The 17,127-nt window shown below is 34.6% G+C and overlaps 1 protein-coding gene across 1 annotated transcript in view; it reads right to left on the bottom strand.

Moving 5' to 3' along the window:
- Positions 1-17,127, bottom strand: part of LOC150100621 (ribosome assembly protein METTL17, mitochondrial) — a 256,639-nt gene that overhangs the window by 138,790 nt on the left and 100,722 nt on the right. Inside the window, exon 8 of the mRNA XM_090401843.1 lies at positions 5,723-5,793. Coding sequence (XP_090257969.1) covers positions 5,723-5,793 — 71 coding nt within the window. The remainder of the gene's footprint in view (positions 1-5,722; positions 5,794-17,127) is intronic.

Genomic DNA, 17,127 nt, shown 5'->3' on the forward strand with positions numbered 1-17,127 from the left:
TTAACGTAAAATGGTTAAAAATGTATAAACTTACATAAACATTTATAAATTATTTATTAGCGCATACAAATACATAAATACAAAATTAAGAAAGAAAAATTTAAGAAAAAAAATATATAAACACATATCAAAAAAGATGTACTTACTTTAATTTGAAATTCCTTTAAATATTAGTTAACATAAACATAAAACTTATTAACGGTGTCTTTAATTAAACAGGTGAATAACTGTCACTCATTTGGATGATATCGTTATTTCTCGCAATCGGAAGTAGCTTTTTTAATCAGAAAACTGGTTATGTTGTCTGTTGGGTTTTTCTTTTTTTCTTCATATATTTCACGATAACATCTGACTGCTTCTGAAATTTGCTTTTCAACTTTGCCGAAGCGATCAGTGTCTTGATCCATATTTCGAGTAACTGAAGTCCTTGATTTAGTTTAGAAAATACTTCAGCTAATCCTTTTACAGTAAATTTTTTTAACAATTTCTCTTCTTCATCTTCCTCAGTATTCCTTTCTTCTTCTACAGCTCTTTCATTTTGGGAAATCAAGTCTTGATCAGTCAGTTCACCTTCTTCGTGATTGCTAATTCTTCAATATCGGTAATATTGATTTCTAAATCCAGTTTTCTTACAATTTCTTCACCAATTTGTTCTATCATATTATGCTCACTGTACTCTTTGAACGTCTCCTGCGGTAGCAACTTCTTCCAAATTACTCGCATACATTGTTCCGATACTTCCTTCCATGAAGTTCCAATGTTCTGGATACATTGGTTAATATCGTAATTTTTCCAAAAATCGCATAATGTTATAGCATCATTGTCTGTTGCTGTTATTGCTTGAGAAAATGTAGTTTTCAGATAATGTCTTAAATGTAGCAATTGAACCTTGATCCATAGGTTGAATCACAGCTGTTGTATTGGGCGGTAGATACAGCACATTTATATTTTCATTCAAATTGCAGATGTGAAGAGGATGTCCTGGAGCACTGTCAAGCAGCAACAGAATTTTAAAAGAAATGTTTGTTTCAAGACTGTAGGCACGTACTTCTGGAATAAAACAATTTAAGAACCAGTCTTCAAATAAAATAATTGTCATCCAAGTCTTAGGATTACTCCTGTAATAAACTGGCAACTTATTCTTGTATGTTTTTTCAAAGCTCTGGGATTTTGTGAACGGTAAACAAGAAATGGTTTTAATTTAAAACCAGAAGCATTTCATCCAAGAAGAAGCGTAATCCTTCTTTAAATGCCTTAAAACCAGGCACTGATTTAGCTTCTCTGTGAATGTAAGTTCGTTCTGGCATTCTTTTCCAGAACAGTCCAGTTTCATCTATGTTAAAAATCTGCTCTAGCATATATTTTTCATCTTTTATCATCTCTTTCAGATTTTTCTTGAAAATTTTGGCAGTTTCAAAATCGGAACTAGCAGCTTCTCCCATCATTTTATGTTATGTAAGTTAAATCGGCTTTTGAATCGATAAAACCAACCTATACTAGCATTAAATGTATGCTCACTGTAATTATCTTCTTGTTGTTTCCTTAATTGTCAAATAGGCTGCATTCTTTTGTTTGAATTGTAAACAAACTGAGAGGAATATTCTTGTTGATTTGATCATCTATCCATATCATTAAAAGCTTCTCCATTTCATGAATTGGCCCTTCTCTTTTTTTCATTAAATTGTACATTTCATATTAACTGTCCCTTTAGCTGCCTCCATTATTCTTGATTTATCTTTTACGATTGTTGAAACAGTTGAATAAGATAGTTTTTCTTCTCATGCTATTTCACTGACTTTCTTTTCTTTGTCATATGCTTTAATGACCTTCATTTTAACATCTAAACTTAAAGCTTTCCTCGCCTTCTTTTTTATGTTGGAATTTTCATCCGTAATTTTATTTCTCTTACTGGACATGATAGGGTTACGACGAGATGCAAAAATTGCAACGAGAGAAACGAACACTTCAACTGCTGATTAGCAACTAACGTGCCAAAGGCTGTGATAAGTTAGAAGTGGGTGAATAATAGCAGCGGCTATTGCATATTGGTGATAGGCTTTGCTTGTCGACTAATGGCGATGCTGCGATGCATGTACAAAAGCAATGTGATATATGTATGTATATGCTGGCGGCAATTTAAATTAGAGAATTTTTAATAATAATAAGTTTTGGCCAGCGTAAGTTGCCCATTTTACAATGGGAAACAGTATTGTAGTCAAAGGAGGTAAGCCTTGTCCTCCTCTTCTAAATTTTACACCTTTGAGTAATTCAAATATATCAACTGAATATAGCATTCTCCTTCATTATTGTTTTCTAATATACAGTATCTTAAAACAAACACATTGTACCTCACTCTGAACAGATTTGGTTACAATTAATTGAGAAATTAAAGTATTCAAAGTTATCCTATAATTATATCCTACAATTAATTGATAAATTAAAGTATTCAAAGTTATCCTATAATTAACTGCATTAGACCAATTAAAATGAGCACTGATGTGCTATACACTCTTAAAACTTTCATACATCGATAAAAATGCAATCATATATTCAAGCTATGTGTATACGTTCATCTACATTAAAAATCTGCTCCAGTAAATATCCTTCATCTTTTATCATCTCTTTCAGATTTTCTTGAAAATTTTTATTTTGTAACGTGGGTTGCATAAACCACGATAGCACACCCAACCAAAATGGACACACAATGCCACTGGTTGCAAGAGTCAGCTGTGAGTGTAATGTCTGTCAGTGAGTTCAAGGAAGGTACAAATAGATACTATGTGGCTAGTCTAGGACTCCCACTTATCTTTAGTGGCATCCATCATTCTAAATTTTGACAGATGTATAACAGTCCTTCTACAGAAAAATATTGTTGTTGTTTTTTATTATCATGCAAAAGCTGTGTAATTTGTAGAGACCAACAAATATATATTTTTAAGGTTTGCATCACTTATTTTTGAAACTTTTTCTTTTAACTAAGCCAAATCATCTTAGGTTTTTGCCTAGTCTTCATAAAATTCTACATGTGGTTCACCTTTATTTGTATTGGTGCATGATAAACACTATGTTTCAAGTCTCTTTTTAGCCCATCCTTTAGAACATGATCTTGCTTTCTCACTTGATCATAAGCAAAGAAACAGCAACACTTGTAACACCACCCTGAAAATCCCAGCAAAAGTGCAAATGATCTTAAAATCAGAACACAGTTGCGCTGGCATTCCCAGTAGTTAGTCCTTGACTTACAACCACTCATATTTACAATGACCATCCCATTAGCATCTTACAACTATTACCTGGCTCCTGCAACCCATGGATTAGGGTGTTACTGCTGTCTTCAAGGCATTTTATTTAAGAAATAGTTATGCTCAGGCTATTGCTGCTACTGAGGATGAGAAAACCCTCAGACTTTCAAAAGGAATATAACATACTACTGATGCAGTATGGAGTGTGGTGACAGGAGAGAGTACAAATGGTAAGTGAAGAAGCTACTGAAAATATATGCTCATACATTCAGAGGATTTGGCAGTTCTTACAAGAGACAGGTGTCAAGATAGTTGGGGGTTGTTGTGTCACAATGAAGATGTAAAATATTTGTTGGAAGTGTGGAAGAAGGGCTTTCAAACAAAGACCATGTAGAATTAGAAGCACAGAAAGTTGTAGAAGAAAAAGAAAAGTAAAAGAACAAGAAGAGAAAGATGAGTTCCTAAAAAAGTGCAATAAAAAATTGACAGAGGCATCTATTTCTGTTAATACGGCATTTCGGTATTCTTGAGGAAATGAACTGCAACACGGAGAAATTTAGCAGAATAGACAATAATGTAACCACAATTGTCTGCTACTAAAGAAATTTATGCAGAAAAGAAAAGGCAAATTGTAAATTAACTTGGACATAAACAAATTTTTAAAGTATGCATTATGGAAAAAAAGCTCACCACTGTGTAAAACTAGCTAAACAAAAGTCATGGGAAGACTTTTGTAAGAACACAGAAAATAAATATCAAGAAGGTGGCAAAATATTCTGGAGGTTGTTGAAAAGGCTCAGAAATGGAGGAAAGAATGCTGTAAAAGGAATTAGAGATGATAAAGGTGACATGAAAATGGGAGAAAAAGATATCCTTGATGTAATTACTTTGAAAAACTGCTAAATGAAACAAGCAGTGATGACAGCACAGTGGTAAAAAACACCCACAAGGCAAGCAGTCAGGAATACATATCCATACTTGAAGTAGAAAAAGCCATCAAAAGCCTAAAATGTGGAAAGGAAGCAGGAGTAGATGAAATTCGACCAGAAATGCTCAGGTATGGATGTATAAAAGTCTTGGCTGCACTGCATAGTTCAGAAAGCCTGGACAGAGGGACAAATTCCCGATGATTGGAGTAGAGCTCTCATAGTACCCAATATATAAAGAGGGAAATAAAACTGAATGTGAGAATTAGAGAGGTATTTTCATACTGAGTGTTCCTGGTAAGATTTATGCAAGTATACTTGAGAAATGGTTAGGAAGGATTGTGGAAGGAAAGTTTGGTGAAGAACAAGCTGGATTCAGACAAAATAGAGGCTGTCAGAAGCAGATTTTCACTTTACAACACATAGTTGAGAAATCATGGGAATAAAACAAAGATCTGTATTTAAGTTTTGTAGATCTGGAAAAGGCATATGACAAGGTGCCAAGAGAAGAAGCTATTCAAAACACTAGTTTTGAATATATAGCATCAATAGGACATTATATCAAGTAATACTTTGTCTTTATTTGAGTTGTAAGTCAGTAGATAGAATTGAACGAAGTACAGGAAGATGGTTAAATCTGACACCAGATTTGTTAAATCTGTTGTCAGACAAGGATGTACATTATCTCCTCTGTTATTCATTATCTATATGGATCACATTATGAAGGAAAGTGGTATTAAACCTGATATCAAAATTGGGAATGCTAATCTCAGCTCTTATTTTATGTGGATGATGTTATACTTCTATATGAATCTGCTACAAGTCTGCAAGATTCCCTGATTAAAGTGAATAACTGTTGTAATAGATATGATATGCATATATAAGGTAAGCAATAACAATTTATATGGAATAAAAGAGAAATTAGTTAAACTAAATTAGCTGCATATAAGACAGTGTTCAAGCCAATTTTAACTTATGAATCTGAGAGCTGGGCTAGAAGTAAAACACTTGACCAAAGACTAGAGATTGCATATATGAGAGTCCTGAGAAAGATTAGAGGTGTGAACAGATGGTATCAACGGCAATATCATATTAAAAATAGGATATTAGGAAAGAACTTGATATTGTTGGCATTCAGCAATGTGTTAGCAGAGCTATTCTCAGGTGTATGGTCACTTAAACAGAATGGGAGTGGAAAGATTAGCAAAACAAGTGTTCTCTGCCAGGTTGGCAGGAAAAAGACCAAGGAAAGACCAAAATATAAGTGGATTGATACAGTAAAAAGTGCCTTAGAAGATAGAAATATAAGATCTGATAATGTTGGAGTCTTGACAGGTAACAGAAAAGATTTAGAAGAAAATTGTAGATAGGAAGTTGATGCATGTAAGTTTCATGTAGTACTATCATATCCTGTACACTCCTTGAGGGTACATGTCAGGAATTTGATAACGATGATGTGTAATGAAAGTAAAGGAGTGTGATAATTTTGTAAAAGCCAATGAGCACTTGAAAAACACAATATAAACATTACTATAATAAAAATAACATACTCACAATATGTGATGCAGGAAGAAACTGCCTAAAAAATATTCCTCTCCATAGCATATCATTGTCTTCCTTTCCATCTAACAAGAATATCATAAAGCTTATGATTAAGCAGAATTATTAATATATTTATTGTTCCTTAGATAAATATTATAATTTAAGATCTGTAATTGTAAAAAATGTGATCAATATCCTGAAACATTATTACCAATGTTTAATTAAAAATCATTGGTATGATATTAATTGCAATTAACTTCTCAGTTTTCAGCTGATTAGTATGAAAAATGTCTTTCATATGTTTTTAAATAACTCCAAATTTAAATAATTCATTCTCACTAGCATTAACACCTTTGAACTTCTTGCATTTTCCTCACAACAGTATCACAGCATCTCTGATGACCAATTTCAGAATGAGTATACTTGGACGGGCAAATAATGTATCATATTCGCAATGTACTGTATATAAAATACACACACACACACAGAATTTTTTTTTTTTTTTTTTTTTTGTTTTTTTTGTTAGTACATGTGACTATAACAAGAGAGGATTTGCAGAGTTAGGTAAGAAACAGTCTGAAATTACAGGATTGCAAAAATGGAATAGAATGCAATGCTAGATAATTTTGGAATCTCAACCAAAACCTCTTAAGGCTGCTTATATGCCATTATAACCTACTTATTTTGTATTTTTTTATGTGGCTCCCACTCATGAAAGTTCTAAACCTATAGAAGATTAATATCATGAGCAGGCAAAGACTTTTTTGTTGTACTTTTATAAATATTACTTTATTTTTATTTAATTTTTTTACATAATCTGGAAGCTCTGCTTTAACAATCAAACATGGATCTTTTTCAGTCCTCAGTAAGAAACACGAGTCTAACAAGCTTGATCTTGTATCATATTGTAATGATACAAGATCAAGCTTGTTAGACTATATATGTTACGTCTATATTGTTAGGGCAGTGCTATTAGTAAAGGCTTTAACAAATATTTCTTTCATCTTATATTTAATGTAACATACAAGTACACAGCATACAAGTAAAGTTATACTCTGCTTATTTTTGTATTTTTTTATGCGGCTAACATCCACGAAGGTTGTAAACCTATAGAACATTAATACCGTGAGCAAGCAAAGACTTTTTTGTAATTTTTTCAACTATTACTTTATTTATTTATTTATTTATTTATTATTTTTTTTTACATAATCTGGTAAATCTGTTGTAACAACTAAACATGGATATTTTTCAAGCAATGCTATTTACTGGAAGTTTTTCCACTTTTATACTATAAATTAAAAATCCCAAGAGATTATATACTTGGTTTAATCCTTTATCCAAGTGTAAGCATATAAGTTTGCACCTGAACTATTTTCAGGACTGGGGTAACTCATATATAGAAACTTATGATTTCACATCACTTGCCTTAGTATCCTATAATGCAAAGCACATATCCTTATGGGTATGTATAAGGATATGTGCTTTGCATTACACTTCGGTTGCTTACACTTGGATAAGGGATTAAACCATTGGTATCTTTAATCAATGCTATTTAGTAAAGGCTTTAAAAAATATTTCTTTCCATATTTTTTTAATGTAAGATACAAGTACACTCTGAGTATACAAGTAAAAAAGATTTACCCTTACCCACTTAGAAGTGAGTAGTTATTTCTAATAGAAAGTTGAGTGAAAGTTGCAAAGAATGACTATGGGCTAGGGAAGGGGTGGGAGTAAGACAGGATAGACAGGAGGAGATCAGAGTTAATACAGGAAGTGGGGGGGGGGGAAATTCAGATATCAAAAGTATGAATACCTTGATTATACCACTGAGGATTAATTTCTTAATAAACTGAATATCCTAATCTTTAATGAGATGCTGGTAGATGATACTGAGTGCAGAGGAGACTGACTTTAGTGTATGAACACTTGCATACATTGAGAGTAAACTGTCATCAGATAGTAAATCCTTGCTTTGAGAATGTACAGAATCAGTTTCTGATGAAGAATGTTGATTATTTATTATATCGTTAAGGATTTTAGTAAAGGGTTATAGATTTGGCAAGGTAGAGAGAGAGAGAGAGCAATGGTGTGTTTTAATAGAAAATAATGGTGAAAACCATATTTATATAGATTAACTGGATAAACAGATAAATTACACTATTAAAAAAATTAAAACAAAATATACAAACAAAACATTTATATATACAAAAAAAAAAAGCATGAAACCCGACAATTTTAAGCCAAATCAAGCTACAAAAACTAGGCTTTCTCTTGAGGCCATTTATTTTCTATAAATATACCACACCATCCTTGTCAAACATTTTAATAAAATCCTCAATGATATATTCACATTTCACAATCAAGAAATACATTGTCAAATCAAAGATTTATTTAGTGACATCAAGAATTTGTCTACTCACCTTAAAAGATTCCAGATCTGTGTATGATAAAGTCAGCATCTTCATGCATTCAATATCATCCAACAACATCTCACTAACAATTAAGAAATTGATTTACAAAATTAACTCCCAACATCATCATTAAACTGTTCAAAATTTTAATATCTGCAAATTTTGTTTAATTTCAATACCAAATTTACAGACAAAAGTGGGACCTATATCTTTGGTAAAAATATGAGAAGCCAATTATCTAAACCAGTGATTCCCAAATTGTGTATCACAGCACCCCAGGATGACGCAGTAAAATCACATTGGCACTGTTGAATATTTTAAATTTTCAAAAATTTTACTTAAATTTTAAGTAGTTTGGACCAAAACCATTAAGTATTTCTTTTTGCCTAAGGAGCACTGTGAAAAAAAATTACTGAGATATCAAAGGTGCAAGAAAGTTTGGGAACCTCCGATCTAAACTATTTCAACTAATTTATAAGCCACCCACCAATTTCCCTCTTTTTTTGCTAAGACAACTGAGTACAGTGAACGGCATTCTTTGTACAGGATATGGTGAAACTACCAACAGTTTATTATAATGATTTCATCAATAAGTCCCCAATTAAATTCAATATTCCAATATGAAGAAACTAACTAACTTCCTAACTTAGTCAACAGTTTACAACAAAAAACAATCACAAACTAATTTTGGCAACTTCCTCAATTATTAGTAATATCATCTGTACTCTATTAATGAAGCTGTCATAATCAATTCTTAACTATCTTCTTCTACTTCTATTCTGTCCTCAAGATGAATTGAGTCCCTCATGGATAAGAGCCTTCCACCCTTCTCTGTCCAAAGCAAGCTCTTTCATAGGCCAACAGCTTTGAAAGTCCAGTACAGTTCTAAGGGCTTTATGGCATGTTAATTTTGTGTTTCCCTGAGTCTTGTAAATATGAATCAGCCAGTCCCATATGGAGGAGGTTTTTTCACCTGGAAAATCAGGGTTTTTGTCCCTCGGAACAGGCAAATTTGTCCTGTGAACAAACAAACAAACACACACGCATGCATGCACACACACAGATTTATAGCCATGAATACTCAATACAATATGTGGAAGAGATGGGGTCCTCACCACATATCATTATGCTCATGGTTAACCATGAGTCACATCATGGTAGTCAACCTCCTGGACAGCACTTGAATGGGATGGGTCTTGTACTCTCCATAGCACCTCAAATACCAGGAGAAGAAGTCTATCTAGTTCCATTTGTGCAATGTGGCCAAACCAGCTGAAATTTCTTAACTGTGTTAAATTAGGGATATTTAAATCTTGCAGCACTTAGTCTATGTTCTGTCCAGTGAGTTCTGTTTATTTTTCTGAAGCATTTCATTTCAAAAGTCAAGTTTCCTCTCTGCTTCATTTTATAAGGTCCAAGCTTCTGCCCCACAGGGGCTGTTAGTGGTATTATACTTTCATATAATTTTATTTTTAGAGTTGTAGAAATTTTGCTGATTTTTCCAAATTTTATTCAGTTTATTCATCACTGACCATGCTATGGAGAGTATGTGTTTTATTTTTGCTATGTCAATTATGTTCAAAGTCAAGAATAATCATAGATAATTAAAACCATTAAATTACTCTATAATTTCCTGATTAAGATTCATAAGAAAAGGATGATATGGAAGGAATATCATGCACATAAGGATGATGTCAGTTATGAAATTATAAGCAGCAGCCAAAAGATTCACAACTGTTGTATGTAAAGCTAAGTTTGAGTATGAAAAGAAACTGAATCAGTAAGCTAAAGACCTAAGCTAAACCCAAAAGAATTCTATCGTTATGCTTTCACTCTACTGAATGAAGATGGTATCAGGCGACTAATGCAGAAGCGATTGTTCAACTAATGAGTACTATTTTGCTAAAAGCTATCAATCGACCTGGCAACAATGTGCTTGCTACAACCTCTTCACTGTATGATGAAACTCAGGTGTATGAGAATCAGGTATTAGAGCTGTTGCACATACTGAATAAGAATTCAGCAATAGGGACTGATGGGATATCAGATGCTAAAAGAGTGTTCAGCTGAACTGGCTATTCCTTTAACCAGGCTATATAATTTAAGTCCCAGAACAGGAAAGATTCCACAGGAGTGGAGAGAATGTATGGTGATCACATCACAAGGGTGGTGCAAAGAATGATGTATCCAACTATCAACCAATCAGTATCTCTGGAGTGATTTTGGAAAATTTGGTTAGGGCCTGAATTCAGATATGAGTTGACAGAGAATCTCTATTTTGGATTTGATAAGGAAAGTTCATGTTTCGGCAACTTGCTCACATTCTATAATAATCTTACCACTGAGGTGGAGAAGGAGAATGGATTCACCATGATACTTCTGGATTTTGCTAAGGCTTTTTACAGAATATAGCATGGAGGACTATTGCATAAATTGGAGAATATGGGATTGGATTACAAATTATTAGCAAGAGGATGGTTGACTGACAGATATCAAAAAGTGGTATATGGGTATAATGCCATAATGCCAAAGTGGGATAATGGCAGTCTGCAAGATTTAAGATAACAGTACTGTAATACAAGGATCAGTCCTTGGTCCACTATTATTGAATCTGGTACACTATATTTGCTGATGATGCAAAGATACATAGGGTAATCAGGAATGTGACTGATATGCAGTACTTGCAGAATTATTTGAATAGGCTGGAATTGCTGGCATAGAAAGTGGCTGTCAGTTCAATGCTAATAAATGTAAAGTCATGTACTTTGGTCAGATCATATATTCAATGTTGTATTATATTGATGGGATTATATTAGAAGAAACAGATAAGGCTAGGGACCTTGAAGTTTTATTCAATAGGAAGTTGAAGTACAAGGGTCATATAGCTAAGATTGCAAATATGACTCGGAGGATAATTGAAATGCTGAAGAAAACTTTGACATGCAAAGATAAGGATGTCATTCTCACTTGGACTATTGTGTGCAGGTCTAGTCTCCTTGTCATTCTGATACAGTGGAGAGAAAGAGAGAGAGTACAAAGGAGAGCGTTAAAAATGATATCAGGGATTGTTGAATACTAATTATAAAGACAGATTGAGAATTTGTAGACTGCCATTAGCAAACAGGAGAAAGAGGAGAGCGATATGATTGAGACCTACAAACTTTGGAAAGGGTCATAGAAGATTTCAATTGATGGAATTTTTCATTTTATGGAGCATGGGGGAAGGATCAGAGCGCACCCTTGAATGAATGCTGTCAAGAAGAGGGGGTGAGATCTAGATTTTTCTCTCACAGAGTTGTGTGTGATTGGAATGGAGTTCATTGTATGTTGTGGGTGCAAGTAGTGTAAATGAATTCAAGAACAAACATGACTGCTGGTGTGTGTATAGTACATGGCCTCCTTCAATGAGTCCATGATTCCCTGGAGGTCTTTCTTAATAATAATAATAATATTTAACTCTGCAAGCCTGCTGAATTTACTTTTTAAAAAATTTGTTCATTTTTCAGGATGATTGTATTAACTACTTTAGTCCATCATGAAGTTTGGATTTTTCTATCCTTGCAAACAATTTCACTACATGCTTCCCTGGCTGACCCAATCAACTCAATATTTTCTTTAGATTTTGCAAATGGCATTTCCAAGATTTGGCTCTTGTTTTCAAACTGTTTCATTTTTCACGCAGTAATGTTTGTATATTTGATTTTGCAAGCCTGATGAATTTACTTTTTAAAAAATTTCTTCATTTTTTAAATCAATATGACATTAATATTTATTATTATTATTATTGTTCTGGGCAACTCCAAGGAGTCGACAGACTCATCGAGGGAGGCCCTAACATCATGTCAAGAACAACTATTTGACATTGACACAGTATCTATCATACCTTGCCTTGAACTCATTCACAGTCGTAGCACCCACAACAGACTCTGGAAGCTTATTCCACTCATTCAACACTCTCCAAGTAAAAAACCTAGCTCTAACACCCTTGTCAACCACGCTCTTGCCCAGCTTCCATGCATGGCCCCTAGTCCTTCCACCACCAGTCATATTTTCAAAAATATCTTCTGGATCAATCTTATAGAAACCCTTCAGTAATTTGAATTGTCTCAATCATATCACCCCCTTTCGCCTATCGTCCAATCTCTGCAATCCGCAAATCTTCAACCTATTCTCATAAGGTTCATTCCACAGACCTGGTATCATCTTGGTCACTCGTCTCTGGATCCTCTCCACTTCCTCCCCATCACGAAGAAACCGTGGTGCCCATAACTGGGCACAGTAGTCCAGATGGGGTCTTATCAAGGCTCGATACAGAGGAACAACAACTTGTTTGTCTCTGCATGTTAAAGTATTTTTCAGAAGCTAAGTGATTTGATGAGCTGATTTAGTCACTTTTGCAATGTGCCCCCTAAACTTCAATTCCCTATCCACCAACACTCCCAAATCCCTGGCCTCATCAATCTCCTGGAGTATGGTTCCACCAATGTGATATACTGCTGCTATTCTTTTCACCCCAAAGTGCATAACCTTACACTTTGCCACATTAAATTGACATCCATTTTTCCTAGCCCAGTCCTCCAAACAATCCAAATCATCCTGTAGAATTCTGACATCCTGTGCACTCACAATTGCTCTACCCAACTTTGCATCATCAGCAAACAAGTGAACACTTCCTCTCAAATCCTTTCCTATATCATTGATGAACAAACTGAAAAGCAGTGGTCCAAGAACAGAGCCCTGCAGCACACCACTAGTCACAAGCCATCTTTTAGACTCCACTCCTGAATAAACCACTCTCTGGTATCTCTCCTTCAACCACCCTCCTATCCATCTCACCAACCCTATATCTATCCCCATCTGCTCCAGTTTACTGATTAGGGTTCCATGCGGTATCCTGTCAAAGGCCTTGGCAAGGTCCAGTAGTATCACTGTAAACCCATTACCCCTATCCAGTTCAGCCGTCACTGTGTTATAAAACGTGAGCAAGTTACTGAGGCATGATCTACCCTTCACAAAACCATGTTGTCCCCCATACAATATCCCATTTTCATCTATCCAATCCTGTATTCGTTTCTTGACTAATTTCTCCAAGACCTTGACAATGATTCCTGATATGCTAATCAGTCGGTAATTTACAACAGCAGTCTTGGAACCACCTTTATGCAGTGGAACTATTTTCCCCTCGGGACTAACCCAGACCCGAGACTCAAATTAAACAAAATGGTCAAGGGTACTGACAATTCTTTAGCTGCTTCTCGTACGACACGAGCTAGGTATACCATCCAATCCCACGGATGTATTGACATTGAGGTTATGCAATAGACTACTCACCTCCACTTCATTCACCACAATTCCCGTATAATCTACTGGTTTATTCGTTTCTGCAATGTCACCACCTGCATGATATATACTTGCAAAATGCTCACTCAGTAATGCAACTATATCAACTGATTCAGTTACCTCCCTACCATCAGCATTCTTTAAAATCATTCTGCCATGTACATTTTTCCTTTTACTTATGCTACATATCTAAAAAATTGTTTAGGATTCTCTTTAGCCTGCATGGCCAATGTTATTTCGTAATCCCTTTTTGCTTTTCTTACCACACTCGTTACCCTTCTGGCCTGCACTTTATACCATTCATGTGCCTGCTGGTCACCCTTCTCCTTAAATTCCCTCCATAATTGTTTCTTTTTTTGCAGCTCAAGCTTAACGGTGTTATTCATCCATTTAACCCCTACTTGATTTATTATTCGGACTCTAGGTATACAGTCAGCCATTGCTTCATGCAAACACTTCTTAACTGCCTCCCATGCACTATCAACTTCTAGTCCTTGCAGCTGCACATGCCATGGCACTGAACCAATCAAACTCCTAAGCTTGTCATACTTTCCAGCCCGATAATTCCACATGTACCCTGTCTTAATTGAAAATTCCACACCTTTAGCCACCTCCAAGTCAAGACCCTATGATCACTCTCACCAATTGGTGGCAATGTGGTCATATTTGTTACAGCCAAATCCTCAGATGTAATTACTAGGTCAAGCACTCTCTGACCGCTAGTATTTTCCATTACATGCTGTCACAGATAGTTATCCCTTAATGACCGCATAAAATCCAATTCCTTCCTTCCATGTGTCCTCTCCTCACTCCAATCAATGCGACCATAGTTGAAATCTCCCATAATAATTACCCTCCTTCCATTCATTTCTTCTATTTGCTTGTGCATACTGTCACCACCATCTTTTCCATCACCTGGTCTATAGCAGCACCCAATTGTATATTTAGTTCTGTAAGCCACAATCTCACACCAAATGGCCTCAAATGTGCTCTTTTCTCTATCCTGCAATTCAACTTCTATTCTCCTTGGCTGTAGCTCATCAGCTATCATCAACAATACTCCTCCCCCCATTTTATTCTCCCTGTCATTCCTGAACACACTATACCCATCACATTCAATCCCACTAGCCATATCATCTACAGTCAGCCATGATTCACTAATACCAATAACCTGTGGTCTGGAAGTGCCAACCATGGCCAAAAACTCTTCCTGCTTGTTCCTAATACTCCTAGCATTAGTGTACATGAATTTAAGACCCCCATTAGCCCCAACCCTACCTTGATGCCTTATATTAACTATCCCACTCTGATTTGTTGTCCTTATTCGCTCGGGCATATTATATTCATTCATACATTCAACTGCCTCCCTAAGGACTGTATATCTACCCCCCCCCTTAATAAATCTAGTTTCCCTGAATTTGCACATCCACTACATTCAGCAACACTTTCTCAAGTCTCCTTACACCGTAACCATTCAAATGCAAGCCATCCATCTTATATAGATCCTTTCGCCCATCAAACTCACTCCACACATCCACAAATTCCACACCACTTGTCATACATAACCCACGCATAAAGTCATTCGCAATTATGGCCCTCCTTTTAAACATTTCACTGTCATACCGTGGCAAAAGACTAATCATTTTAACTCTCTCACTCTTTTCTTTTGCTACCTCAAACAATTCATTCAGGTCTTCTATCATTTCCATTTTATCTCCTTTCAAATCATTCGTACCTGCCACAACAATCATTTCTTTCACCCTTTCCTTTTGCTCTCTAATAGACTCAGTTACATCCTTTATGGTCGCACCAGATTGGTATGATTTTGTCAAATCCTCTACTCACCTTGTACTAACGAGTCTCCATACAGCACTCCATCCTTCATTTTGTTCATGTTCATATGCCTATTTTTCCTGTCATACTTTTTATTATTGGCTGGTTCATTCAGTTGACTTTTGCTCATACGCTCTAGCTGCTGTTTTGCCCTTTGTGTCGCACCATTCAACAACGTTTGAAGTTTGACAAAAATATCACACTCACTTATCATCATCATCATCATGATGCATATCAAAAATTTAGGCCTAGCATGGCCTGTTCCAGCCTTAGAAGTCATTGTTGAATCATTTAAGAGGACACCCTAGTTTTCTTTTTCCTAATGGCTTGTACTTTAAGGCTTGTTTTGGTAATCTTTCAGTTTTCATTCTTTGAACGTGTTCCATCCATTTATGTTCATATTTTTTAATTTTTTCTATTACTGATTCTTGGTTTAATTCTTTCATAATTTCTTCGTTTCTTTTGTGATCAAATAGGGTATACTTTAAAGTTTTTCTCATAAACTTCATTTCTGCTGTTATTAATTTTCGTTTGTCTTTTTGTTTTATTGTCCAGATTTTGCTTCCATACATTAAGACTGGTAGGGCTAATGTATTGTATACTTTTAGTCTGGTTTATTTTTGAACTAGGTTTGGTTTAAATATAGAGTTAATTACACCTGTTATTTTTAAATATTTTGCAATTTTTAGGTTTATATCTTTTTCATTTTCGTATGTGATCATACATCCTAGGTAGTTAAATGAATTCACCTTTTCTAAGATCTTGTTATCTATTACTATTTTAGTTCTTGCTGGATCTTGTCCTTTAAAGGCCATAGTTTTTGATTTTTCTGTTGATATTATCATACCATAATCTTTGGCTATCTCATTTAGATCTAAAATGCTTTCTGTAAGTTATCTTCAGAATTTGTAATTATTATTTGATCGTCAGCAAAAAGGAGAGTGTTTAAGTTCACTGTAGGAGAAAGTTTAATTCCTTGATGTGAATTTTTATTCCATTTTATTATTATTTCATTTAAGTAGATATTAAAAAGAGTTGCTGAGAGGGGACAGCCTTGTCGGACCCCTTGGTTTATCTCTCTCATATATGATAGCTCGTGATTTAATCTTATTTGTATTTGATTATTTTCACATATACTTGTGATAGCTTTTAGGATATTATTTGGTATTTATATGTTTCTTTTAACTTTGTCAAATGCTTTTTCAAAGTCAATACAATTTCTAAATTGTATTCTCTACTTTTCTCTATTATTAATTTTAGGCAAAAGGCCAGGTGTATACTTGATCGTCCTTTTCTAAATCCATTCTGTACTTCTAAAATAAAGTTTTCGGAATATTTCATTAGTTTGCTATTTAAGATTCTGTTATATATTTTGTAACAAGAATTTACTATACTGATACCACTATAGTTTGTAGGGTCATCTCTATTACCTTTTTTAAAGATAGGAATCACAATTGCTTTTTCCATTCTATGGGGGGGGGGGGGGGTAATGCCAGTTGAATAAATTTTATTTAAAAATAATAAGAGTCTTTCTTTGAATCTTGTTCCTGTGTATTTATATAGTTCTGAACCTAGCTTATCTTCTCCAGGTGATTTTCCGTTTCTTGTTTCTTTCAGGCTGATTTCTAATTCTTCTTTAGTTATTTCCTTTTCATTTTCGTTAATTGTTTGCCATTTGTCTTTTTTAAAATATTTGTTTGTCCACAATTCTGTGTAGTAATTTAGAAATTCTTCTCATTTCAATTCGGTGTTTAATTTTATGTTTTCTTTGGTATCTGCATTTAAGTGTTTCAAAATCTTATATACATTGGGTCTTATTTTATATATATCATG

The sequence above is a fragment of the Typopeltis vanoorti genome, chromosome 12, assembly GCF_054136105.1.
Source record: "Typopeltis vanoorti isolate ZY-2024b chromosome 12, IOZ_Tvanoo_1.0, whole genome shotgun sequence".
NCBI lineage: Eukaryota > Metazoa > Arthropoda > Arachnida > Uropygi > Thelyphonidae > Typopeltis > Typopeltis vanoorti.